General features: G+C 44.1%; 1 protein-coding gene across 1 annotated transcript; it reads left to right on the plus strand.

The window, feature by feature from the left end:
- Positions 1-1509: 1509 nt before the first annotated feature.
- LOC115459325 (immunoglobulin lambda-1 light chain-like) lies at positions 1510-27825 on the plus strand (the record flags this gene model as incomplete). The annotated part of the gene is made up of 4 exons (XM_030189168.1): positions 1510-1599; positions 10906-11013; positions 24060-24422; positions 27295-27825. Coding segments are annotated over 4 exons (911 nt in total), but the record flags the coding sequence as incomplete, so codon positions are not given.

Below are 27825 nucleotides of genomic sequence, written 5' to 3' on the forward strand. Positions count from 1 at the left end.
ACTATAAAGAAAATTAAATATAGAATTGCTCAACATTTAAGCAACATTAGATTGGGTAAAATAGAAACCCCATTAGTGGATCACTGGATAAGGCAGGGACATAAAGTGGATGATTTAAAATTTATAGTTCTGGTGCAAATGGACACCACTAGGGGGGGCAATATACTGCAAAAGATGCTACAGGTAGAACACCTTACCATTCCTGATACCTACACTGACTACATAGTTTTTACCTTTAGATTGTAAGCTCTCTTGAGCAGGGACTGTCCTTCCCCATGTTTAAACTTGTACAGCGCTGCGTAACCCTGGCAGCGCTATAGAAATGCTAAGTAGTAGTAGTAGTAGTAGTAACAACCTCTGATATTTCAGTGGAAGACTGTTTCCCCCGACTGGGTTGAATAAAGCAATAGAGTACGCGGTTCTATAAGGGTGAAGGAATTGAAACCAGTGAGATGCATGTGTGGCGTTTGAAGGGAACTTAACGCCATTTTGGGCAGGCTGGTGTGTGGCCCGACCTGACAAAGCTGAAGAAGTAAAGTTTAGCTTTCATTATGATAAGGTATGTTGTAGAAGTTAAAAACAGCTCATTATCTGATTTAAATTTATATGAAGCAAAGGAGGAATCCTCACTGTTTGTTTGTTTGAACTCAGACTTCGCCCCTGAGACACCTAGAGCAAAACACAATTGTGTTGGGCTTGATTACAAGGGCTTGATTAACAAAGAACACAGTGTGATATGGAAAATGAGCAGTGACATTGAGAAACCAGGAGCTGCTTAGCAAAAGCATAAACAGCAGTGAAAAGTGAGCAAAGTGAAACAGCAGAAACAGCAGCCCTCGGCTGGAAATCTTATGAACCAGAAAGAGAACTTCAGAGAAGGAGGCAATTGAAAACCCCAGGGAGATTGAAAACAACTACAGATAAGAGACTATTATAAACATACAGGAGAGTTTCATGTGCCTTTAAGGTCACATTAAGAACTATTTTATGAATAGAGGGGATCATTAGGACCACGGTAAAAGACAGCATTGTATATGTAAAGGTTCGATTTCATTCAAAGGCAATCAGTTTGTACTACTCGCACTGTGTATTGAGTAAAGTAGAGAAAGAAAGTAGTGTGTTGTATGAATGCAATGTTTGTGAAGCAGTGAGGATAAAGCGAAGATACATACCTGTAGCAGGTGTTCTCCGAGGACAGCAGGCTGATTGTTCTCACTGATGGGTCGACGTCTTGGTACCCGAGATCGACCGGTTGCACCGAGTACACTTCTTGAAGCCGCTGGGAGTCCTCGATGTCATGGATGGAAAAATAGCGGCGGCAAGATCAAAGTTTGCGATTGTGCCAAAAAGGAGAGCACAAAAAAGAGAAAACCGTGTACGCGTGGCCTAAGAGGGCCGCGGCAAAAACGAAAGGAAACTTAACAAGGGCAAAAAACTATGATGTAAAGGACTTCTTTTTTTCTTTTTTTAAAGGCAAGGTAAGGAGAAATAAAAAAAGAGAAAAATCAGAGAAAATCTCCAAAAAAACGGCCGAAGGCTCTTTCCAAGGGCTCAGAAAAGACAGGAAAAATGCTGCCTCTCTTCACCGCGGGAAAAAAGGTAACTGAGTGGGGACTCTCGCGCGACGGGCGGGAAGATGGCTGTGCATGTGCAGTGCGCGCGTCCTGTGCGCCAGAAGGCTCTGGCAAAACTTTGTCTATTTTTGCTGTGAAAAATTGCCATTCCTGGGCCTCCGTGGACGTCGACCCATCAGTGAGAACAAGCAGCCTGCTTGTCCTCGGAGAAGGGAGTTTTTACAGATTGTGTGAACTTAAGATTTTGAAGGAAATAAAATGTTAAAAAAGTAAAAGGAATCAAGGATAAGTTACTTGGTGTAAATGCATGTATATTGTAACTATTTGAAGATATTTCTCACGAGGCTTGGATACAATGAATATGCATGAGATCTATTTGCATATAATGGAGGCAATGCACATAAATAGATCTTATGCATATTCATTGGGGAAATCCTGAAAACCCAGCTGGGTTGTGGCCCTCGAGGCAGGGCCAGCATTAAGGGGGGACAAACAGGGCAGCTGTTCTGGGCCCCACAGATCCAGGAGGCCCCAGGGTCCAGGCACCTTTCCCCCTTCTCCCCACCACAATCTGTCTCCTCCTCTCTTTAAAAATTTATTTCCCTTATCAGATGGACCCTCACAAGCTGCCTGTGCAAGCTTTCCCTCTCTGCAGTGATTGCAATGTCCTGCTTCCGCCTGGGCGGATCATGGCAAAGAGTGGGAAAGCTTCGGGGCAGCTAGAGGCAGCTTGTGAGGATGGCTGCTGCACCAGGGCCCCTCTGAGAAGGGAAATAAATTTTTAAAGAAGACCACAAGGTGAGGTGAGTGGAAGGGAGGGAGACAGATCATGGTGAGGAGAAGGGAAGAGATGCCCAGACCATGTAGTACCAATGCAGATGGGGAGATCAGGGGGAGAGGGGAGGGGAGGATATTATCAGGGGCCCCCTCCTTACTTTCTGCCCTGTCTAAAAATGGCCCTGCCTCGAGGACCGAGGTTGCCCATCCCTGCCATACAGAATACCGGGGCTTCTATTATTTATGTGCTTATTTCTATTAAAGTGCATGTTATTAAATTGTATTGATAACATTAGTTTTTTCATTTACTTACTGCAGTATAACAATAGAAAGGAGAGATGTGTTGGAAATTAAAAGAGATGTCCAGTCTTACTTATTAGGAGTTTGTCACTCATTTGAAGACTCTGAATCTGTTCCATCACTCATTAGATCCTCAGTGTCAGTGCACTGATATTGATCACAGCTTTCATGAGAGGCAAGCCTAAAAGAGGAAAAGCCAAATGGTCTAAACAGTAGGAAGAAAATTCTAAGCATCCTTTCTGTATACTTTGGCCCCTCAGAAGTTCCTGTATGTTTATTGCCCCTGCTTCTCCCCTCAGTGGTTCCTGTATCTCTGTTTATTGTCCCTGCTTTTCCCCTCCTGCCCTTGCGCTCTCTCTCTCTCTCTCTCTCTCTCTCTCTCTCTCTCTCTCTCTCTCTCTCTCTCTCTCATTAGCAGTTCCTATATCTCTGTTTATTGTCCCTGCTTTTCCCCTCCTGCTCCTCTCTCCCCTTAGCAGTTCCTGGATCTCTGGTTATTGCCTCTGGTTTTAACCTCCTGCCCTCTGTCTGGCCCTCAGTTTATTGTGTCCTATTAGAATCAGAATAAGTAACACAAAAACAACCTTGCAAAATCCAGTTAAGAAAATACTGAAACTGAAAAACAAGCAACTCCTAAAATTAAACTTATTTCTATTTTTTTGTGCCTCAGTGACTTCAGCTTACAGCTTTTAGAAACAGATGCGCCTCTGTGTTCAACCCTCACCTAAGTCATCAATAAAAGTTGTTTTTAATCTTGCAGACAAATAGATTTTAAAAGATTTTTTTCTCAGTCACCATGTGTCTTTCAGAAAGTAACATGTTTTTTTTTTTGAACTGATCTCTTTCAAAATTATTTGAAGGAACTGAGAAACCACGGGGTTGACATTCTTTAACCGATTTGTGTCGAAAGATGGGCGTCCTTCTCTTTTGAAAATAGGCCTGTAGGGGGCCAATGATCAGAAACAAATGTGGGCACTAGCACCGTGCTTGTCTGCGCCCCAGGATCAGAGCTGGTGAGTTCATGAAACAATGTGCTCACCAGCTCTGATCGCTAATTGCATTCAAATGCATTTAAATGAGGGTCTCCTGCATTCCTCCCTTATGATCAGTGGGCAGCGTGCCAAACAAGGGCGCTGCTTCCGCTGCAAACCCTACGCTGCAAAGAAGGAATGGGGGAGACCAACAGAAGAGGTTTGACAGCTCAGGAATTTTCTCCCGGACCTGTCAAACCTAAGCCCCCCCCCCCCCCTCTCCAACACAAGGACTGGAGGTCTGGTGGACCTTTAGGCCCCCCTACCCTCCAAACACTAAAAAGATTCTGGTGGTCAAGTGGTACCGTTAGCCCTCCACACCTTCAGCAGCACCCCTCCCCCCCCCCCCCCCCCCCCCCCCCACAGCCTACCTCGTAGTTGGAGGAGGGAATGACTACCACTCTCTCTCTCCTCTGTAGGCACCCCTCCAAATGGCAACCTGGGATGCACTGGGTGGAGCTTAACTTCCATATAGATAGTATTAGGCCCTACAGTCATATTTTCAGCTCAATACTATCCATATAGGTTCTGAAAATAGACAGTGAAGTTATATGTTAACTGGCTTCTCCTGAATATATAACTCAGGGGCCTCTTTATTAAACTGAGTTATGCAGCTAACACAGCATTACCAATGCAGTAGACAGTACTTCAAGCCCACTGTACAGTCTACTGCACTAAAAGAGGGGCCTTCAGTTTGCTAGTTTCCTAATTTAGGAGTGGGTCAAGTCTGAGCATAATAGGGGTGGGAGGAGGTACATCCATCATGGGTCTTTACCATGTGCTAGCTGTCCTGACTGCTGATAGTGCAGCTGAACCTACAGCTACCTCAAGAGGCAGCTAGCGGCAGCTGACAGGTCAATAAGTGCCACAGCGGCTCAGCCCCCAGCACCTCTGATTCCAACAGCACTGCCCCTTCCCTATCCCCAACCAGCCATGTTAAAACCCTCCTGGGGGGAATGAAGAGAAGATAAACAGGTTACTGCAGGAGAAAGAGTTAGGTGGGGGTTGGGAAGATAGACTTAGGGTTAGCCAGGCACATAAGTGTAATGAAATAACCAGGTTTTGGGCAATCTTTTGAATTTATGGTATGACTGTTCGAGCTTCATATCTAGAGGGAGAGAATTCCATAACTGGGGGCCAATAGAACAAAAAGCAGAATGTGTTCTGCTGTCTAGGCATAGTTGGCTGTGAAACAGAAGAGGCATCTGGGAGGATCGCAAGGATGGGAAGGGACCTAAAGTGGGGACTACCTCTAGGGATCATTGGTGCCATTTCAGATTTTGGTGCCAATCCAGGTGACAGCAGAGGGTAACCACTGCTGCCTGGGTTCCCTTGAACTACCAATGTGGCCCCAGGTAAGTCCCAAGGAAGGGAGGTGCCTGGAAGGGCAGGGCTTGACCTGAGGGGGGGGGGGGGATCATGGAGGTTGTGACATGTTAGGGGATATTGGGGATTGTGACATGTCAGGAGAGGGTTGGGAGGGGTTGTGACATGCAGGGCTTTTTTGAGGGGGTACTTGGGGGTACTGAGTACCGGCACCTTTACCATTGTGTGCTGAAATTGGCCCATGGTTCCCAAGTTTTAATGAAAGAGCTCAGGCTCTACACACCAATTCTGCCTTGTCATAGATTCTGTGACTGGTTGCAGGGGGCCTGACCATTGTGGGGTGAGTCCCTCAGTGATCACCTCATCCCTGAAGGGTGGCCTGACATTTGAATACCGGCACCTTTTTTGCTAGAAGAAACACACTGGTGACGTGTCATGGAGGATCAGGAGGATGTGACATATCAGAGTGAGGATCAGGAGGGGTTGTGACATGTAAAAGGGATTGGGGGGGTTGTGATATCAGGGAGGGAACCAGCATGCGCACCACTGCCCATGCCTGTTCTCCTTTCTTTCTTTGTTTATTTCTAGTGAGCTTGAACCACATTACATGGAGTGCCTAATGCGTTATCAGTCACTGCATGTAACTAGGTGGTGTGGTGACTTGCTGCCCTATGAGGTAAATTCAGGGCAGATGCTGGCCATTCACCCCTAAGTTTACTGCACAGGCTTTGTATTTACCACATGGTAATTTTAGCGTTAATCGTGCGGTAAATGCAACATTTACACACTTTAGTAGAAGAGTCCCCTAGTTTGAATATCAGGACAATATGAAAGTACTTTGTAACTTATACATGTAAGTGATGGATTTCCTAAAATAACTATTTATACATATGTGTTTATATTCACTTATAAATCCACTTTTTATCTGTACTACTCCAGGGGAATTCTATAATAAAATTAAAATTCTGCTTAAAAAATATAAAATTCAGTACACTAGATTTGAAAATTCTGAAAAATTCTACAACTTCCTGTTGTCAAAATAGCACAATATAATCATTGTCTAAGTCACAATGAATTAAAGTATGACACAGAACAATAATTTTATTTCTCTGGAGTAGTGTAATAATGTAATCAACCCCCCCCCCCCAAAAAAAAAAAAAACACTCCCACACGGAAACCCAGCAAAGACAAAAAAGGTGGAAATGACCGCAGAGAGACGAACCAGGGTGACAGAGTCAAGTCCTTTATTCAAATTGGTGGATGACAAGCATGGAGGAGGAACACTTCTATGCACCACAAGCAGAAGCTCTGGTTTTCATGGATTTTTCATTCTCAGTCTGTAGAGATCAAGGAAAACTTTGAGTTGCTGGTAGTGCCAAATTCTTGCATGTCAGTACTTGTGGTAACCATGGTGTCTCTGGTTAGATTGTAAGCTCTATGAGCAGGGACTGTCTTTCTTCTATGTTTGTGCAGCGCTGGGTACGCTTTGTAGCACTATAGAAATGCTAAATAGTAGTAGTAGTAGTAGTAGTGGTTGTAGTGCTGCAGGCATGGATTAAAATGCAGACAACTCATCTCATTCATTACCCCTACTCTTTTCCCCTACTACTTCAACACATGCATGTTTTCTCTCTGGTCAGTTTGTCTTCAGTCTCTTCCCAGTTAGCTATTCACCCCCAACAAGTCAGTCCAATCCCTTTAGCCAGACAAATAACCAGCCAACCAGCACTCCCATAAACAGTAAGCAGTACCCAAACCTGTCAGCCTGCACCTTGTTTCCCCTTCCTCAGACAACCAGATTGCCATCCTTCAAATAGCCAACCTTCTCCATCAAGCAATAATTCAGCTTGCATCTCTGATTCCCTTTCCAATTCCCCTCTGCCTCTTCCTGCCCCTTTTATTTTCCAGCTTTTAACCATGTTTTTATTTGTTTAGTTACAGACAGTTACTCACGAATCATTAACCTCTGGGGGTAAACCCTCACCCCACAATGAGAATAGCTGGATAAATATTTTAAAAATCAGGAATAACCTGATACTCTTTCACAGAATAAACACGTGCGCTCTGATACCCCATCTGTACAAAAATAAAAACATAAATCCTGATCCCTTATCTTAAAATGCATAACTTGATACCCTTCCTGACATAAATCCACAAACTTTTACCTCATCCCACACTGAAACACACAAATCATAACATTCCAAAACAAATGCACACACACATTACACACCTGTAGACCACTTTTCACATATACTATGACGTTCTTTTTAAATCACACTCTGGTGTTCCTTCCCAACTCAAACAGATTATGACATTCCTTTCAGTACAAACACACAAACCCTGGTACTTCTTGTTTCTATCATCAAATACAGAATCTCTGACATCCCTGCCCTCTGCCAACACTAAAATCCTGTTAACTCTTCCCAACAAATATCATCTTCAGTCCCACTTGGTATATTTTCCTAATAAAACATACAAATATCCCTCGACATCTTTATATCTTCAAAACAAACACACATACCCTGACACTAAAACATATACATACAATTTGATACTCTGTCCACTACAAGCTCACAAACGCAACACTTGAAGTATTAAAAATCCAGGTTTCAATTGTGTTTTAGACCTAAATGACCTAATGTTTATTTTAGAACGGTAATCTAGGTCCTAGGACCATTTCCAAGGTTTGTTTGGACATAACTTAATACATTTGTGTTTGTTTTGAAGATATAAAGAGATGTCAAGGGATATTTGTCTGCCACGTGGGACTGAAGATGATATTTGTTGTGAAGAGTTAACAAGATTTTAGTGTTGACAGAGGGAAGGGATGTCAGAGATTCTGTATTTGGGGATAAAAACAAGAAGTACCAGGGTTGTGTGTTTGTACTGAATGGAATGTCATAATGTGTTTCTGTTGGGAAGGAATACCAGAGTGTGATTTAAAAAGAACGTCATAGTATATGTGAAAAGTGGTCTACAGGTGTGTAATGTGTGTGTGTATTTGTTCTTGAATGTTATGATTGTGTGTTTCAGTGTGGGATGAGGTAAAAGCTATGTCCAATATGAGGTAAAAGTTATGTCCAATAAAAAAGGTTTCATCTTATTTTCTTTTCCATGTTTTATTTTCTTTTATTTCTATTGATTACCTTTAAAAATGGACTACCACGGCTACCACACCTCTCTACTCATGGTTTGTTTGAAATCTCCTCCAGCTCTAAGAGGTCACACCTAATGTCCCTAGCATTGTGGCAAAGCATTTAAAATATCTGGGTTACCTGCTGTGAACAATCATCATTGAAAATCATCTTTTGTCAGTGAAGCCACACCAAAACAGCTATAACTTAGCTTATTCTCTGCTCTCAAAATGTTTTGAAAGTGTTTGTTTTGTACGTCCCTTACAAGTTATTCAGTTCTGCCTGATCACCTTTGCTCTGCCCACTAAGTGTCACACAACACCCAATGTAAGCTGTGCTGGTGTTTGACCAACTTTATAAAACAAACTTATCTGTGTCGTTTCATGATGCACTGGTGCGCCCAAGGAGCAGGTAGTGCTCTTTGGGTGAGAATCCGAGGGGTGAGCTCAAAGACACAAACCAAGTACTTGAGATCTCCTAAGCTTACAATGATGAAAGTTCTTCCTCAGTTCATGCGGCTGTCTTTGATAGTGCTTATCAATACATCTGCCTCCATATTGTAAACTTTAAAATGCAGTAAGTTATTTATTTTTTTATGTTTTCTTAGATTATATCTTAGGGAAAGCAACACTGGACCTTGCAGGGGGAGGGGAGGAAGGAGATTAGGAGAGTGACACTGGGCATCGAGAGGGAGGAGAGAAGAAGAATGACACTGAACCTCGCAGGGGCAGCAGTAGTGGAAAGAGAGAGGGAGATGCCCCACCTGTGGATGGGTAGGAGAAAAAAGATGCGAGATCACAAGGGTTAGGGAGAGGAAGCAAGAGCTTGGATGAGGAGCTGGGGAAAAGAAGGGGAGAGACATGCTGGAATGGGGAGGGGAGAGAAAGATTGGATGTGTGGGGGTGGTGGAGAGGGACAGATTGGGAAAGATACTGTATCCAATGAAGGGGAAGGAGGAGAGAGAGATGCAGTACCATGGGGAGGGGGCATGGGAGAGAAGAGAGAGACATGCTGGCCCTGGGGTGGGAGTCCAAGAGAAAGGGGAAAGAAGGGGGAGAAATGGGATGGGGAGGGTTGGGAACACAGCAGGTACTGAATAAGATAATAGGGACAGGGACACAAAGGGGAGATGCTGGACAAGACAGATAGGGACGCAGAGGGAATGACGGTGTACATGGAGAAAGAAAAAGGTGAAAAAGGTGAAATTGGAGATACTGGAAAGCAGAAGATGGATGGAACTGGGGAAAGGGGAAAGGAGCATAAGACGGATGGGACTGAGGGATGGGGTAGAGGGAAGGAGCACAAGATGGATGGGACTGCAGGGTGGGGACAGAGGAGTGGGGGAGGGGAAAGGAGCATGAGATGGCTAGTACTGCAGGGTGGGGCAGAGGGGGAAGGAGTAGGAGATGGATAGGACTGTGGGGTGGGGGCAGAGGAGTGGAGGAGGGGAAGGAGCAAGAGATGGATGGGGTAGAGTGGAGGGGAACAGAGCGGAAGATGGATAGGATAAGGGGTATGGGTAGAGGGCAGAGGAACAGAGCAGAAGATAGAGGTGGCTAGAGGGTGTGGGTGGAAGGGAGAGAAAGTGGAACAGTGCAGGAAATTATGGATAGGAGAGATGGAGTAGGAATTTGAGGGATAGTGAATACTTGGTAGTTTTAGATATGAGTAGGATGCATGAGTGAGTTGAGAGAATGAGTGAGGATATGAAATGAGAGATATGAGAAGAAGGGCAAGAAAAGGGGATGACATGGGGAAAGGTTGAGATAGAATAAAACAGTGAGCTGGAATAAAGCATTCCCTATCTAAATACATCTTCTCACAGTCCCCATGGTATTCCGTCCTATGGTATATGTTTCACAGTCCTTCTCATGTGTACTCCCTACTATACTTATAATTTGTATCAATAAACATATACAGTTAGAAAAGGAACAATATTATTACTTGAGACCGGTACTTAAAATGATTGTATTTTAGATTCAAAATACCAAAAAAGATAGTTTTTCTTTTTTTTTTTTTTTTAATCTTCTAGTGCATCTTAATACATCCTATTATATAATTCACAGAAGCAGGGTTGAAAGATTGAGTGGAACACCAAGAAGCGAGTTGGTGTTTGTTGGCATTTAGAAAATTTGCATATATTTATACCTAAATAATAAATCTATACTAGGTCGACAGAACGGGCAATTTGGTATTTGTGTTATCTTTTACTATATTATTATGTTGCTATGAATTAATAAACTGATCCAAAGCATCAGTATTATTGACCAAAATACTGAAGTGCATTACAGTTCTTATGGAATGTCATACAGGCAAAATCAGAAAATTCTAAATATATACATTTATCACTTTTTTATATGACTGTTTTTTGGTGCTGCTAAATGCTTATATTATATCTTGTTAGCAAAAATATTAGGATTCAATTTCCTGTCCAAGTATATCTCATTTACTGTAGTTATGCTTATAATTTCAATTTAATTATAATTTGTTTATGCTGTTAACAAAATTGTAAGTTTTATGTTAAACTTTACCTGCTGTACACCACCTTGGGTGAATCTCTTCATAAAGGAAGTTAATATATCCCAATAAATAAATAAATTACATCACTTTGGGTTAACCATTTTGAGCTTAATTTGTTTCATAAAGTGGCAGCTAGGAAAGTTCATCTGCTTGAAAGATTTAGGAGTTATGGAAATCATTCCTATTGCAAAATATATTGCTTAATAATTTACAAATCTGTTCTGTCTCTGTTCCTAAAAATAGCTGAGCTTTTGTCCATTTATCACACTTTGATGCGCATGCGAAGACACCACTTTGACACTATGACCACCCAACTTCTGTGTTTGACCTTCATAGCCCTTATTTTCCAAGGTAAGTAACAAATTTGTTGTATATTGTAGACCAGTGGAACTCAAATCTGTCCTGGGGTCCACCAGCCAGTCAGATTTTCAGGATATGCCTAATAAATAGGTCCCAAAAACCAGGAAGGCAATCAATCTGCAAGTTCCAAGATGGAAATGATAAAAGCAGATCAGTAATAGATAAACATAGACTTTTATTCCTACAAATAGCAATCTCCTTACATTGTCCTGGTGCCTTCTCTGAGGATGTGATGTAAGGAGATTGCGAATAAAAGTCTATGTTTATCTATTACTGATCTGCTTTTATCATGTATATCCCTAATAATATGCATCAATCTCACAATGCTATCTTAGGTTAATTTCAATAAATAGTTGCAGCAAATTTATATAATGTACTCAACAACTGTTATAATTATATCCATCTTTATTACATATTTAAATATCATAAATCTAACAATTATTGTCTAAAATTCCCAATATATCCAATCATTCATCCACTCACACAATCTTAAATACCTAAAATCAGTAACATTAATATACCATTGCAGTGCCCAGAATAATTGTGTCACTCATAATTTCACCAAAATTTCAATAACAATATTATTATAGAGCCTGTCAATTACACAGTCATAAGTACATAAGTACATAAGTAGTGCCATACTGGGAAAGACCAAAGGTCCATCTAGCCCAGCATCCTGTCACCGACAGTGGCCAATCCAGGTCAAGGGCACCTGGCACGCTCCCTAAACGTAAAAACATTCCAGACAAGTTATACCTAAAAATGCGGAATTTTTCCAAGTCCATTTAATAGCGGTCTATGGACTTGTCCTTTAGGAATCTATCTAACCCCTTTTTAAACTCCGTCAAGCTAACCGCCCGTACCACGTTCTCCGGCAACGAATTCCAGAGTCTAATTACACGTTGGGTGAAGAAAAATTTTCTCCGATTCGTTTTAAATTTACCACACTGTAGCTTCAACTCATGCCCTCTAGTCCTAGTATTTTTGGATAGCGTGAACAGTCGCTTCACATCCACCCGATCCATTCCACTCATTATTTTATACACTTCTATCATATCTCCCCTCAGCCGTCTCTTTTCCAAGCTGAAAAGCCCTAGCCTTCTCAGCCTCTCTTCATAGGAAAGTCGTCCCATCCCCACTATCATTTTCGTCGCCCTTCGCTGTACCTTTTCCAATTCTACTATATCTTTTTTGAGATACGGAGACCAGTACTGAACACAATACTCCAGGTGCGGTCGCACCATGGAGCGATACAACGGCATTATAACATCCGCACACCTGGACTCCATACCCTTCCTAATAACACCCAACATTCTATTCGCTTTCCTAGCCGCAGCAGCACACTGAGCAGAAGGTTTCAGCGTATCATCGACGACGACACCCAGATCCCTTTCTTGATCCGTAACTCCTAACGTGGAACCTTGCAAGACGTAGCTATAATTCGGGTTCCTCTTACCCACATGCATCACTTTGCACTTGTCAACATTGAACTTCATCTGCCACTTGCACGCCCATTCTCCCAGTCTCGCAAGGTCCTCCTGTAATCGTTCACATTCCTCCTGCGACTTGACGACCCTGAATAATTTTGTGTCATCGGCGAATTTAATTACCTCACTAGTTATTCCCATCTCTAGGTCATTTATAAATACATTAAAAAGCAACGGACCCAGCACAGACCCCTGCGGGACCCCACTAACTACCCTCCTCCACTGAGAATACTGGACACGCAATCCTACTCTCTGCTTCCTATCTTTCAACCAGTTCTTAATCCATAATAGTACCCTACCTCCGATTCCATGACTCTGCAATTTCTTCAGGAGTCTTTCGTGCGGCACTTTGTCAAACGCCTTCTGAAAATCCAGAGAAATCCAGTCAGAGAAAACTTTTCTTCATTAACATATTCTCTCAATCCATTTGTTACCAGTCTTTGAATTTCTCTATATATCGGATGTTGTTTTATCTTGCCTTTCAAAGACAAGGCAGCTGCTCATATAACAGTTCTCCATCACACCAGGCTCAAACCAAAGCAGTGTTGCCAGATGGGTGGGTTTCCCACCCAATTGGGCTGCTTTTTAAGCCAGGATGCTGGAAATTTTCAAAGGCTGCGGGCTGCGGGAAATTGGGCTTCTTTTTCGTTGCAGCTGTGCGGGGTTTGCGCTTTTTTCGGGGGCTTCTATTGGTCCAATTTGGTCCAATAGAAGCTTTTCCGGGGTAGGGTTGACATCAGGGGCGGGGCTGAAGACGTCAGAGGTGCCGTCAGGGACGGGGTCGGTGATGTTGGGGGCGGGGCGGTGACGGAGGCGGGGTCGGTGATGTTGGAGGCGGGGTTTGACTTTGGGTGGGTTTTGGGCTGGTTTAGGGCCGATTTGGGGTGGGGAAAATTTTTCCCATCTGCCCACGCTGAACCAAAGTCTTGCTTCACAGCGTGAACCACTGCTGATTCACTGTTCTCTGTTATAGCAGGCTCACAACACAGTTTCTCTCACAGCATGACTCCAATCTTCACGGAACTACTGCTGAATCTTTAATCAGTAATTCTTTCCTTCAACTTCATGCTGCCTCTCAGGAGCTTACATCACTTGTAACATAGTAACATAGTAACATAGTAGGTGACGGCAGAAAAAGACCTGTACAGTCCATCCAGTCTGCCCAACAAGATAAACTCATATGCATACCTGACCTTGATCTGTATCTACCATTTTCAGGGCATAGACCGTAGAAGTCTTAACATCTCATTTGCTCATTGAGGTAGTATTGTACAGACCCTACACGATCGTGTTTCGCAAAAAGCGTCTTCAGGGGTCATCAATCTAAATAAGCAACAATAATAACATCCACTTATTTTTCACAAACATTAACTCATCCGTTTTAAAACCAATACTATAAACTCTTACCAGCTCTACAGGTGGCCAAACACTCAGCAGTCATGGATGTGCTGGTGGCAGCATCTCAAAAGACGCCCACACATGCGCATATCGAGGCTTCAAAGAGACTGAGTTTAAATACCCTGGCACAAGTTTAACCACTCCACCTCCTTGTTTAACCCATTAGGGCTCACAGTATTCCAAAGGTAAATTAACCTTTGCTCTTTTCTTAATAACATACGAGGCAAATTCCCACCCCTGTCAGGACTGATTTGACTTAAAACTACAAATCTAAGATCCTGAACTTCATGTTTAGCATCTACCCAATGTGAAACAAGTGGGGCTTCCATTCGTCCTGTGCGAAGATTACTTAGATGCTGAGCTATTCTAACCTTAATCTTTCTAGTGGTTAAACCGATGTACTATAACTCACAAGGGCATTTTATCCCAAACACACAATTTGCAGTATTGCAATCAGTATGAGCCTGCAAGCGATATATCTTTCCTGTATGAGGGACACTCACTTCTTTAACTTGCATTGCATAACTACAATACACACACCGGTTACAGCACACGTGGCCATACTCCTCATATCTCTGACTGACTGTGTAATTGACAGGCTCTATAATAATATTGTTATTGAAATTTTGGTGAAATTATGAGTGACACAATTATTCTGGGCACTGCAATGGTATGTTAATGTTACCGATTTTAGGGATTTAAGATTGTGTGAGTGGATGAATGATTGGATATAGTGGGAATTTTAGACAATAATTGTTAGATTTATGATATTTAAATATGTAATAAAGATGGATATAATTGTAACAGTTGTTGAGTATATTATAATAAATATGCATGAGAGAAATTTGCATATAATGGAGGTGACAGGCATGCAAATCTCTCTTATCCATATTCATTAGGGTATACAAGGCAACCAAATTTCAGTTTCAGATTCAGCACTGAAAGTGGCCTATAATCCAGGTTCAGGTTTCTGCTGAAAATGCCAGTGCATTTTCGACAAAAACTGACCCCCCCCCCCCCTGCAAACACTCTGCGATCACTCTCTGCCCCCCCCCCAACCTGGCCAACCACTCGTAGGCCTCCCTGGGCCTATCTTAAGAGTCCCTGGTGGTCTAGTGACTTCTCCTGGGCAGGAACAAACCCCACTTGTTCCTGCCTGATGCCGCTGCTCAGCAGAAATGGATGCCAAGACTGCCATGGGAGGTCCCAGCAGCCATTTTGAGATTGGAATCAGCACGGGCGGGAACACGTCTCCTGCCCGTGCTGGTACCAATCTCAAAATAGCTGCCGGAACCTCCAGTGACAATCTTGTGATACTGCCATTGAAAATAGCAGAAGCCATTTTGCCTCGAACCGGGCCATGTATAGGAGTGAGGGAGGATGCTCCCTGCACCCACTACTCACCAACAAAAAGGTAGGCCCCAGAGGTGGCTGCTGCTGAGGGGGGAGGGAATCAGGAGGGAGGCTTTTTTGGTTGGGTGGGGGGAAGAAACTGGGAGCTGTTGGGGGTGAGTAGTTTTGGTTCCTACTGAAACTGAGTTGCTAAATTCGATCACAGATTCAATTTTGGCAAGAACCGAAGATCTTGGTTTTGGTTGGGCTCTATTAGGGATATCCTGAAAACCTGATTGGCTGGTGGACCCCAGGACAGGTTTGAGTACCACTGCTGTAGATTATGTTCCATAGTCTTACTTTCAGTGGATCCTCTCTTGAGGTCCCTTCTAAACCTAGCTTTCTATTAAGGGCCAGACCAACACTATATTAGGCCCTAGGCAGACATATATTTGTAGGCCACCCTATCATGAACAACCCCCCCCCCCCCAATTTATTTCTTTTCTCACCACTGCCCCCGTCTAAGATCTTCATTCATGGCCTCCCTTCCCCACACACATTTCACTTCTCCAGTAGTAGAAGGAAAACATTCAGTGCCTAGCTCTGGGCATGGCAGCAGTAATACTTTCCAAGTGAGCATAGGGACTAGATAAGCATATATTTTGAACAGAGTGGCTTAATGGTTAGAATTGGAGAACTGCTAAGTTACCCAGTTTCAGGAGGGAGATTTCAGGCCACTCTGGATTTCTAACAACCCTATCCTGGTACATTATCAGGGGCATTTTCGAAAGAGAAGGACACCCATCTTCTGACACAAATTGGGAGATGGGCGTCCTTCTTTCAGGGTCACCCAAATCAGCATAATCAAAAGCCAATTTCGGGCATCCTCAACTGCTTTCCATCGCGGGGAAGACCAAAGTTCATGGGGGCGTGTCGGCAGTATACCAAAGGCAGGACGGGGGTGTGGTTAAGAGATGGGCGTCCTCGGCCGATAATGGAAAAAAGAAGGGCGTCCCTGACAAGCATTTGGCTGACTTTATTTGGTCCATTTTGTTTCACGACCAAGCCTCGAAAGGTTGCCTGAACTGACCAGATGACCACCGGAGGGAATTGGGGATGACCTCCCCTTACTCCCCCAGTGGTCACCAACCCCCTCCCACCCAAAAAAAAATATTTTTTTTTCCAGCCTCTATGCCAGCCTCAAATGTCATACCCAGCTCCATCACAGCAGTATGCAGATCCCTGGAGCAGTTTTAGTGGGTGCAGTGCACTTCAGACAGGTGGACCCAGGACCATCCCCCCCCCCTACCTGTTACACATGTGGTGGTAAATGTGAGCCCTTCAAAACCCATCAGAAACCCACTGTACCCACATGTAGGTGCCCCCTTTCAACCCTTAGGGCTATGGTAGCGGTGTACAGTTGTGGGGAGTGGGTTTTGGGGGGGGTTGGGGGGCTCAGCACACAAGGTAAGGGAGCTATGCACCTGGGAGCAATTTCTGAAGTCCACTGCAGTGCCCCCTACTGTGCCTGGTTGGTGTCCTGGCATGTGAGGGGGACCAGTGCACTACGAATGCTGGCTCCTCTCATGACCAAATAGCTTGGATTTGGTCATTTCTGAGATGGGCGTCCTCAGTTTCCATTATCGCCGAAAATTGGGGACGACCATATCTAAGGTCGACCTAAATTTCACGATTTGGGTGTCCCCGACCGTATTATCGAAAAGAAAGATGGACGTCCATCTTGTTTTGATAATACGGGTTTCCCCACCCCTTCGCCGGGATGTCTTTACAGATGGACGCCCTTAGAGATGGTCGTCCCCTTTCGATTATGCCCCTCCACAGGACCTAAAGCTTTGATTTCCAATGGGTATAATCACAAACTACAAATAGCACACTAAATTGGGATGTACGTTCAAAAACAGGACTGGCCAAAAAAACTCTCCTGAAACTGAGTAATGGCAGCTCTGTAGCAGTGGACTGAGAACTGGGGTAGCTGGGCAAGTCATTTTCACACTCCTTTGCCGCTGACAGAAATCACATATGCCAAGGGTAGACTGCCCTGAAGAGTGAGATAAACAAAAATATAAAGGCAATGAGGGCTTATGGCAGTAAATTATTCTATGATGGAACTGCTATTATAGAACATTACCTTACCTCTGCCTCTAACGCTAGGCAAAAACATTCATGCCAGCTCAAACCTAGTATAAATGGTCACACATAACCAGTGGTATGCTGGAAATTTTTTAACAACAGGCTCTCTCTCTGGGCATAGCCAGCCCTGCAATTTGGGGGGGCCCTGGGTGGACTAGGGGGGCAATGCATTTCTCTCTCTCCCCCTCCCTCCCCATACGGGGATGCTAGACATACCTTTGTTGGCAGGGAGGCCGAGCCCCACCAGCCAAATAAATGGACCACCACCACTCCCTGCTGCTTATTTCTGGCTCTGAGCAGCATGCCAGGAATTGTTTGTTACATTTGTACCCCACGCTTTCCTACTCATGGCAGGCTCAATGCAGCTTACATGGGGCAATGGAGGGTTAAGTGACTTGCCCAGAGTCACAAGGAGCTGCCTGTGCCTGAAGTGGGAGTTCCTCAGTTCCCCAGGACCAAAGTCCACCACCCTAACCACTAGGCCACTCCTCCACTCATGCATTCTTGTGTAAGAAGTCCTGGCATGCTGCTCAGAGCCAGAAACAAGCAGCGGGGAGCAGTGGCACTCCATTTAATTTGGCTGGCGGGACTTGATATCATTGCCAGCAAAGGTGGCCCATCTCAATGCTGGAGATTTACCACTGCTATTCTGCTCATTGAAGACCAAGGAGTAAGGTTTTTCTTGTGGGCCCCAGGCCCCCAGCCATGTCTAAAACCAGTTCTGGCAGACACACATTCCAAAAACTGACATATTCTAAACAATAAATAGAAAATAAATGCCATTTTCTACCTTCATTGTCTGGTCATTTTATTGATCTTATTGTGTTGGTCCCAGTCTCTGATTTCTGCTTTCCTCTTTCTTCCTTAACTGTTTTGCCAGAGTCTACTTGTCCATTTGGCACTTCCTCTCTCTTCATGTCCACCATCCATCTTCTCTCTGCATCCCTATCTGTTTGACCCAGCATCACCCCATATCTTCCTACCATGTTGAGCATCTCCCATCTCTGTGTTCCTATTCTTGCGTTACATTTGTATCCCACATTTTCCCACCTATGCCCCCAGCCACATGCTAGCATCTCCCCCTCTCTCTCCCCCCAGAGGTCCAGCAAGTATTCTTCGCTCTTCCCTCACATCTGTTGTGTCTCCTCTTTGCAGGGTCAGCACTTCTCCCTCTTCCTTCTTTCCCCGCATGTCCTGGCACCTCTCTCTCTTTCTTGTCCTTCCAATCCCCATCCCCAAAGTCCAGCACCTCTTTCCCTCTCTGTGGCCCTTCTCTTCCTCATTCCCCTTACCTCACTGAATCTCTTTCTTTAGTACCTAACCTACCTATCCAGCACTTCTCTGCTTCTTTGCACCCATCTTGATGCAGCACCTCTGTCCCTCATTGACCCACCCCTTATTCAGCAACTCTGTCCCTCTCTACCCCTCCTGATGCAGCACTTCACTCTCTCCTTGCCCCCCCCCCCCCCCATGCAGTACCTGCAGTGGTGTGCTGGTAAATTTTTAACAACAGGCTCTCTCCCCAGTCCACCTCAGCGCCCCCCCCCCCCCCCCCCCGTCCACCTCTGCACCCCCCCAAAATTGCAGAGCTGGCTATAGCGGGGGAGGGGGGCAATGCATTACTCTCTCCAGGAAAAAAAATTAAATGATCCCAGGTTCTAATCTAATTCATGTTTAATGTGGGATAAAATGCCATAAATAAGTAAATAAATATAAACTTTTAATGTTGAACACCTGATTCTCAAAGTGAACATATTCCAAACACTATATTGAAAATAAAATGATTTTTTTTCTACCTTTGTTGTCTGGTGACTGTTTTTCTGATCATGCTGGCCCAGTATCCGATTCTGCTGCTATCTGTCCTCTTAACTCCGTTTCCAGGGCTTCCTTTCCATTTATTTCTTTCCTCCTTTCTTCTTCATTTCTGGTCCTCAGCTTCTGCCTATTTTCTTCATCCATGTGCAGTTTTTCTCCTCTCTTCCTTTTCCCTCATCTCATCTCCTTCCTCACTTTTCTCTCCCCTCCATCCATGTCCAGCATTTCTTCTCTCTCCCCTCCTCTCCCCTGCCCTGCATGCACCCATGTCCAGCAGTGACCCTCCTCTCCCATGCCCTGCATGCACCCATACCCAGTGACCCTCCTCTGCCCTGCCCTGCATGCACCCAGATGTCTAGCAGTGACCCTCCTCTCCCCTGCATGCACCCATGTGCAGCAGTGACCCTCCTTTCCCTTGCCCTGCATGCACCATGTCCAGCAGTGTACCCTCCTCTGCCCTGCCCTGCATGCACCCAGATGTCCAGCAGTGACCCTCCTCTCCCCTGCCCTGCATGCACCCATGTCCAGCGACCCCCTCCATCCACCCATGCCCAGCAGCGACTCTCTTTTCCCTCCCTGCCACCCCCTCCCGAGCTGTTTTATGAAATTTTTCTTCTCCTCCCTCCCTCCCGCCCTCCCGATCCGGTCTCTCACCGCGTGCCCGCTTGTTTTTTAAATTCTTCGCTTCCAGCGCCAAGTCGCCAACTGTCTGAGTCCTCCCTTGCCGATTCGCGCTTCAAAATGGCCGCCGAGACTTCAGCCGAAGTCTCGCGAGGCCGCCTCTGGAAGTCTCGGCGGCCATTTTTAAAGCGCAAATCGGCAAGGGAGGACTCAGGACAGTCGGCGACTCGGCGCTGGAAGCCAAGAATTTAAAAAACAAGCGGGAGGTGAGGCGGATCCGAAGGGAGGGAGGAGGGAGGGAGGAGAGCCAGAGCCGGCTCGCTATTTGCAACAACCGGCTCGCAAACTGGAAGAAAATTTAACAACCGGCTCTTGCGAGCCGGTGCGAGCCGGCTCCAGCACACCACTGAGTACCTGTCTTCCTCATTGTTTCCTCCAATGCAGCACCCCTCTCCTTCTTTGACTCCCCATGCAGCAACTCTCCCCTTCCTTACCCCCCCATGCAGCACTTCTCTCCCTCCCTCCAACCTCCCCCCATGCAGTACCTGGTTGGCTGCCTCCTTTGTTCCCCCCCCCCATGATGCAGTATCTGTCTCCCTTGTTGCCCTCCCCCAAGCAGCACCACTCTCCTGAGTCTCGAACCTACCCCTCTTGATGCAGATTCTCTCTCTCTCCCTCCTTCCCCTTCCACATGCAATACCTAGCTGGCTGACTCCCTTGTTGTCCCCTACCCCCCCAAGCAGCACCTCTCTGCTCTCTCCCCTCGCACTTTCTTGCCTCTTGCTCTTGCCCGTCTTCTGCGTTTAATTTTTTTAAGCAGTGTTAACACGTCAGCAGGAACAGGCTGCTTCAGCCAATCCCACGGGCCTTCCTTCTGCGTGTTCCACCCCCGAGAGCTGAAGGAAGGCCCCTGGGATTGGCTGAAGCAGCCTATTCATGCTGATGTGTTAACACTGCTTTAAAAAAAAAAATTAAGTTCGGGTTCGCGCAAAGCAATAGAAGAGAGTTTATGGGGGAGGAGGAGAAACAGAGAGAAAGAGAAGAAGTGCTGCATGTGACGGTGTGAGAAGAAGAAGCCCAAAGCCACAGGGGACGCTGTCGACACTGCCAGGTGGGGACCAGAGCCCAAATTTTGGGAGCCGGTTGTTATAGTAGCTACTTTAACAACCGGCTCCCAAAACTCTGAAAAAATAACAACTGGCTCTCGCGAGCTGGTATGAGCTGGCTCCAGCACACCACTGCACATAACTCTAGGCAGTTAGGCACATACAGTATATGATAGTATTCTTTAACCTGCTTGATAAGCTCCTGACACACACATGCCCTTCCCATGTCCATTACCCCTTTGAAGTTGTGCGTTCTGGAACTAAAGGCAGATATGTAACTGCTAATTGGTGTAAATTAGCACCAATTATAGTCACATGCTGTCACCTCCAATTAACAGCTAATTATTGAGTTAAATCACACATGCAACTGACTTTGTTCTATAAACTGCGCACGTAATTAGGGGGTTAATAGTTAGGTGCCATAGAGCTGTATAAGTGTTAGCACCTAAGAGCTTCTTTTACTAAGCTGAACTAGCGATTCCTGCACAGCAATTGAGAGGAAGCTCATAGGAATTGAATGGGCTTCCTCTCATTTCCATGCCAGGAATCACTAGCGTGGCTTAGTAAAAGAGGCCTTAATTGTTGCAAATACATGTGTAACTTCTAGTATTCTATTCATTACACATGTGTGAGTCCAAGGAGGTTGGAGAAAGAACAGGAGACGGGATAATGTCACAAAGCTGAAGCCGGTCCACTCAAGGAGGTTTTCATTTTCCCCTGTGCAGCTGCCGCCATCTTGATACACCCAGGACAATGTAATTGATAGGGCAACAAATTCCACCTACTGGCTTCAGCCCAGATAATGGGCCAAGCACACTCCTGCCATCTCCTGTCCTTTCTCTAACTTCCTTGTGTGAGTCCCACCTATGCTCCACACATATGTACACTGTGCACCTCCCTTGCAAATATACATTATACAGTATAAATTAAGTGAGTTTTGCAGAATAATGCTTAGGTAGAATTTTTGCATTTACATGTGACTGTGGACATATACGTGTGTAAATGCCATTATTATAAACATTTACACATGTAATGGGCATATAGCTGTTAGCACCTATATTATAGAAGTACTCCCATATGTCTGAGGTATAAATTTACAAAGTTTTATATGTGAAAAAAGCTTCCAAAATGGAAGAAGTAAAATAAAATATTTAGATCTCTTTGGTGCTTCTGAAAGGATACAGACAATAGCATTACAACAGGTTTTGAAGGTAACTTAATAGTTAGCTGAGTAAGTTCCCCAGGCTGAAAACTTCCCTATTTAGTATCTGAGGACTTTTCCATTCCAGCCCAAATTTTCAAAGGGAAACTCTATTTATATGAGATTGTCTCTACCACAGATACATAAACATACATGCATGCACTCTCACTCTTCAGACAAAGAAGAGAATCTCTGCAGATATCCCAAGGAAAAACAGAAAGCGAAGACGGCTGAATAAATGGATATGTGGACCACGGGTCCAAATGGAAAGTCTTTATTATGCTGACACAACTTGGCTGTGTTTTAGTACAATGTTTGTATCAGGGGTCATTACATATGGTAGAAAGCTGATTTGTCCCTCCAGTGGGCAGCTGCTTAATCAGAGCATCTTTCTGTAACCTGGACGTGACACGTACTAGATCTAAATACGGACGTCCATCTTTTTAGACTTGGACTTCCCTTCTTCTGTGATCGAAGCTGGATGTCCATATTTTGGGCCCTCCCTAGTCCCATCCAAAAAAAAACGTCCAGACCATGCCCCTTTGCCATATGGCTGCACTGCAGTGTTAGACGTCCTTAACCTGCCTTTGTAAAATTGGGATTTGAACATCCATGCAATATGGATATCTAAATGCTAATTTTCAGACATCCAAAGCTGGAATAGAGCTTCTAAAATAACCACCATAACTTCATAAGGCTGGGGTGGTATGTCTTTCAGAGCTAAAGCTAAACCTCTGTGGTCCAGAATTATTTACATTTCTATTTACATGTTATTCATATTTTCTCATCACACACATAACTGGTATTCCCAATTATACAATTTTTCAGTTTAGAATACAGTCACACCCAATCACACAATGTAAAATCCATCATGCTCCAAGCACTCTAAGCAGCTTAATGATAAACGTTAAGGGATCATTGGACTGTGATACAACAGAAGCTGTGAAACAAGTGTTGAAGAATCCCTTCTGCTACTGACCTGACAAGTCACTCTATCTCCCTTTCTTTTCTAATCCTTGGATTTGTCTGTGTATATGAGCTTTGGGGAATCACTTTTTCTAGGCTTATTGTAGCTGTCCTGATCACCTAAGAGACAGAGAAAGCACCTGCATATAATGTGCACAGCACTGCGTATGTCTAGTAGTGCTATAGAAATGATTAGTAGTAGTAGAATTCTTCAAATAGTTAAAATTTTACAGTATGTGCCTTATACAAAATAGCTCCACACATTCCAGCATACAAAGCATTAAACATCACTGGCTATGAGAAATAAAGATTTCATTTATCAAATTCTTCTTTATGAAGTTTGAACAGTTCTCTTATAAGGTAGATTTTATTACATTCTTCTGTAGCAGTTGGTGACAGAGGAGAACCTCTTGGTCCATCCAGTCTGCCCAGTTGCATCCTGCTTCTGAGGTCAGCACAGACTACTTAATCTACATTCATTTCTACCTCTCCAACCATCATTACCTCTCTTTGTACTAAGCAGCAGTAAGCGCTAGTGCATGCTTACCATGGGATGTGTGAAGGGGCACAGGAGGCATTTTTTGTGCTAATAATCAGCATATCCACATTTCTGTGTGCTAACCTATTAGCATAAGATTGCCATGGGAGCCCTCACCACCTACAAACTTGGTGTTGGTAAGTGCTCCCATGGTAATTTTTTTTTAATGGTTGCGTGTGGCGATTAATGGTGGAAATAGAAAATTGGCCATTTTCCGGCTGCGTAAATATGGCCATTGCACATGGGAAAAAACCCGCATAAGGGTGTGCTTAGGCCAACTTTTACCACTGCTTAGTTAAAAGACCCCTAAGAATGCTTGAAATTAACCACTGATTTGGTTGCTATCATCTCCACTAGTACATCCTTGCCTAATGAGACGTTATTGTCTCTCTCCTGCCTTGCTACTTCTCTTTTGACATCAGGTTGTAGCCTCCAGCTGACAGTCACCCAACCAGAGAGTGCTGCTTTTAAAGACGGAACATTGGCCATCCTGAAATGCCAACTTGGAGGTGGAAAAATCCAAGACTTCCATGTCTTCTGGTTTCTGCAGAAGCCGGGTAACCCACCAGCTACCATTCTCAAACATGACAACGACAGTGGAATCAGCTACGGCCCAGGATTCTGTGAGCGTTTCCTGCCAGTAAGAGACAGCAGAAGCAATTCCTTCATGCTGCACATCCAAAAGGTGAAAACAGAGGAGAGTGCGATCTACTGGTGCATGGTGCAAACAAACTATTTTAACACTGTTATTTCTGGTGATGGCACCAGAGTCAGTGTGTTTGGAGGTAAGTAGAAATACAGTTACTCATTATGTACAGTATATATAACATAGCATTAAAAAATATATGTTGTTATAGATTAATACAGTCATGTATCTTTCTATGTAGTTGTTATGAGGGTATATATAAGAGAATCTCAATCCTACTTACCATGTTACTTGGCACATCACCTTTACAAAACCAGAGCAAGGAAACCTATTGAACAGAGTGGGGTCCCAAACTTGGAAGTATAAAAGACAGGGGTTAGAGAAAGTCAGAGGGAAGAGGAAGGAGCCTCCAGGACAGACCCTGGGATCACTTAGGACTGCAAAGTAGAGTGAGTATTATAGCCTGGATTCTGTATATGATATCAGAAACTGCTCAGAGAACCTTTTTGAGACTGAAATGGTAGGCCTGTTAGAATACTTGATCTCTGTTGTTTTTGCACTGAATAATCTTTATGTAGGCCCTAAACTGACAGCCTAAAAAAGAAGACAGGCCTATATTCTGTGTTTTAACCCAAACCATACTAATAAAGACTTTATGTTGCTTCTGAACTGTGGTTTGGTTGCTTGTGTACATGCCCTGAGGGATGTGCTAACAATTCAAAGTAAAATTTGAATTTTAAAAATGTTTCATATCTTTCCAAGCTTTTATAAGCTGACACTGAAAATATTCTAATGAAATTCAAAGACTTCAGTCAATAATTTCAAAAAATATAAAACAAAACTGCTAAAGTCATCAAATCAGAAGCACATTTCTTCAGAAAGATCACTAAATTGTTTCAGGTTTGCAAGGTAGTCTTCCAAATCTATCCTGTAGGTTTGCATATTTTTACTCAAGAGCTGAAACATTGGAAGGGGTCTCAAGTGGTCATTTCAACCTGGGCCTTGGAAGTCAATTAGATTTTCAGGATGTCCACAATTAATAAGCACATTATGGTAGCAGCACATGAAAATAAATCTAATGTGTATTCATTATCATGGAAGCCAGACTGGATAGATTTTTCCCAGCCTGAGAACCACTAATCTAGTCCCTTCCCTCATCTCTAGGCACAAACTACGAAGTTAGACGTGTGTGTTTACTGGGCCAGCATTGGGGGGGGGGGGGGGGGGGGGAAACAGGGCAGCTGCCCTGGGTCCCACAGCTCCAGGGGGCCCCCACGGTCCAGGCATCTCTTCCATCACCCCACCACAGTCCATATCCTCCTCCTTTCCCCTCACCTTCCCGATTTTCCTTAAGAATTATTTCCCTTCTCAGAGGGACACTGTTGCAGCAGCCATCCTCACAAGCTGCCTCCCTCTGCCCTGAAGCTTTCCCTCTCTCTCATGATGAATCGTAATCCCCCCTCCCCCGATGCAATTTCCTGTTTCCACCTGGGTGGATTGTGGCAGAGAAGGAAAGCTTCAGGGCAGCTTGTGAGGATGGCTGTTGTGCTATGGCTCCTCTGAGAAGGGAAATAGCTCTTTAAAGAAGACCATGAAGGTGAGGGGAAGGGAGGAGGAGATGGACTATGGTGGGGAGAAGGGCAAGAGATGCCCGGATCACGTATTAGCAAGCAATGCAGGTGAGGAGATCGGGGGGGGGGGGGGGGGGGGGGGGGGGAGGAGAGATGATTAGAAGCTCCCTTCTTAATTTCTGCCCTGGGCCCCATCATGTCTAAAACCAGCCCTGGTGTTATAAACATCCTATGACAAAGATTCTATCAGCTCTCTGCTAGAACAGTAACTTGTTCTAGCACTTAGCTATCTTTGCCATTAGAAATTTCTTCATAATTTCTAAACTACATTTCTTCTAACATAACTTAAACTCAACACTTCTTGTCCTTTCTCCAGTGGCGATAAAAAAGATAAATAAGATAAGAGCTTATTGTTACAAGATTGTAGCCCCTTTAAATATATTAAGACCAATGCCAAGTCATGTCGCAATCTTCTCTTTTTCAAGCTAAATAAAACCATCATTTTCAATAGGTTATATCATCTCTCCCCTTTGATCTTCTTCCAGTATCTTTGTACTCCTTGAAAAGATGTCCAACAACTGATGAATAGGGTGGGATGATTACTTCTACCTTGCATGTGATATTCTTGTTAATATATCCTACTGTGGGGTTAGGTTTCCATTACTACTATGTGATTGACTCATATGGTTTGATGAAGATGAAAAAGCATCTAAACAAGGAGCCCTTTTACTAAGCTGCAGTAAAAGGAGCCCTGCGCTAATGGAAGTGTGTGTTTTTGCCGTGTGCAGACTCCCTTTTTACTGAGTGGGTAAAAAGATGGAAAAAAGAAATGGCTGAGCAGTAAGTTTGCACTTGCCACACAGCCATTTTGGGGGGAGCACTTACCGCCACCTATTGAGGTGGCGATCAGGTCTCCCGTGCTAATCTTGTGGTAACTGGACAGTGCCGCACCAGGTAATTACTGCGGTAAAAAATACAGACCAATTTTCCATAGTACTGGAATGGCGTGCAGTGGGGTGGAACTACCGCCAGCCCCAGTGTTAGGCCGGCAGTAGTTCCAGTTTGCCATGCGGCAACCCTTTATTAAAAGGACCCCTAAGTCAGGAAGCAAAGCTAATGACTGAGATCAAGTGAGGTCAGGAGTAACATTACAAAGCGACGCCTACACGCATACTTCAATCATACACATTTACCTCTGTGCATGTGGGTGATTTTAGCCTCAGTTGTGACATGATAGGCCCCTATGTATCAAATAAAATAGGCTACAAATTAGGACCTGCTTACCCTCTCAACCTAGGCCAATTTTAAATAAAATTACCCCCAATGTGTGTATTAGTTTCCTGTAGATTTAGCATTTTTTATAAGCACCAAACTCACTCAAAAATATAATACTTTTAAAAAAAGCTTGAAAAATAACTTCATTTTGTTTTTTTATTTCAGGGACTGAAGCATTGCCTCCTTCAGTCACTCTCTTTACCACCACCCAGGATATTTCACCTCCCTCAGTATTCGATTTCTTGTGTTTGGCTGATGGATTCTATCCTGCCATCCTTGAGATCATGTGGATGATCAGTGGAAATATCACAAATAGTGCTATTACGGGGCCTGCCATCTCCATTGGTGATGGAGTCTACAGTCAGAGCAGCCTTCTGCAGCTTTCATATGAGACCTGGCAGACCATCCCTTCTGTGGCCTGCATGGTGCGCCATGACTCCACCCACACTGTCATCACCAAAAACCTTCAGGAATGCAGTGGGATGTTTACAAAGCATCTCTTGACCTCACCTTGACTTTTAATTTACATATTCAGTCCAGTATGTAATACTAGCTATAGCCATCAGGTAGAAGTCAAGAATATTCTAATTGTCTGTACTGGAATGCTGCAGGAAGAAATTCATGGTTGTATACCCTGTGACTGTATGTAACAGATGTAGATCTGAGCTCCTGAATAAATGTTTTTATTTTCTGCCT

This window comes from Microcaecilia unicolor, unplaced genomic scaffold, assembly GCF_901765095.1.
Source record: "Microcaecilia unicolor unplaced genomic scaffold, aMicUni1.1, whole genome shotgun sequence".
NCBI lineage: Eukaryota > Metazoa > Chordata > Amphibia > Gymnophiona > Siphonopidae > Microcaecilia > Microcaecilia unicolor.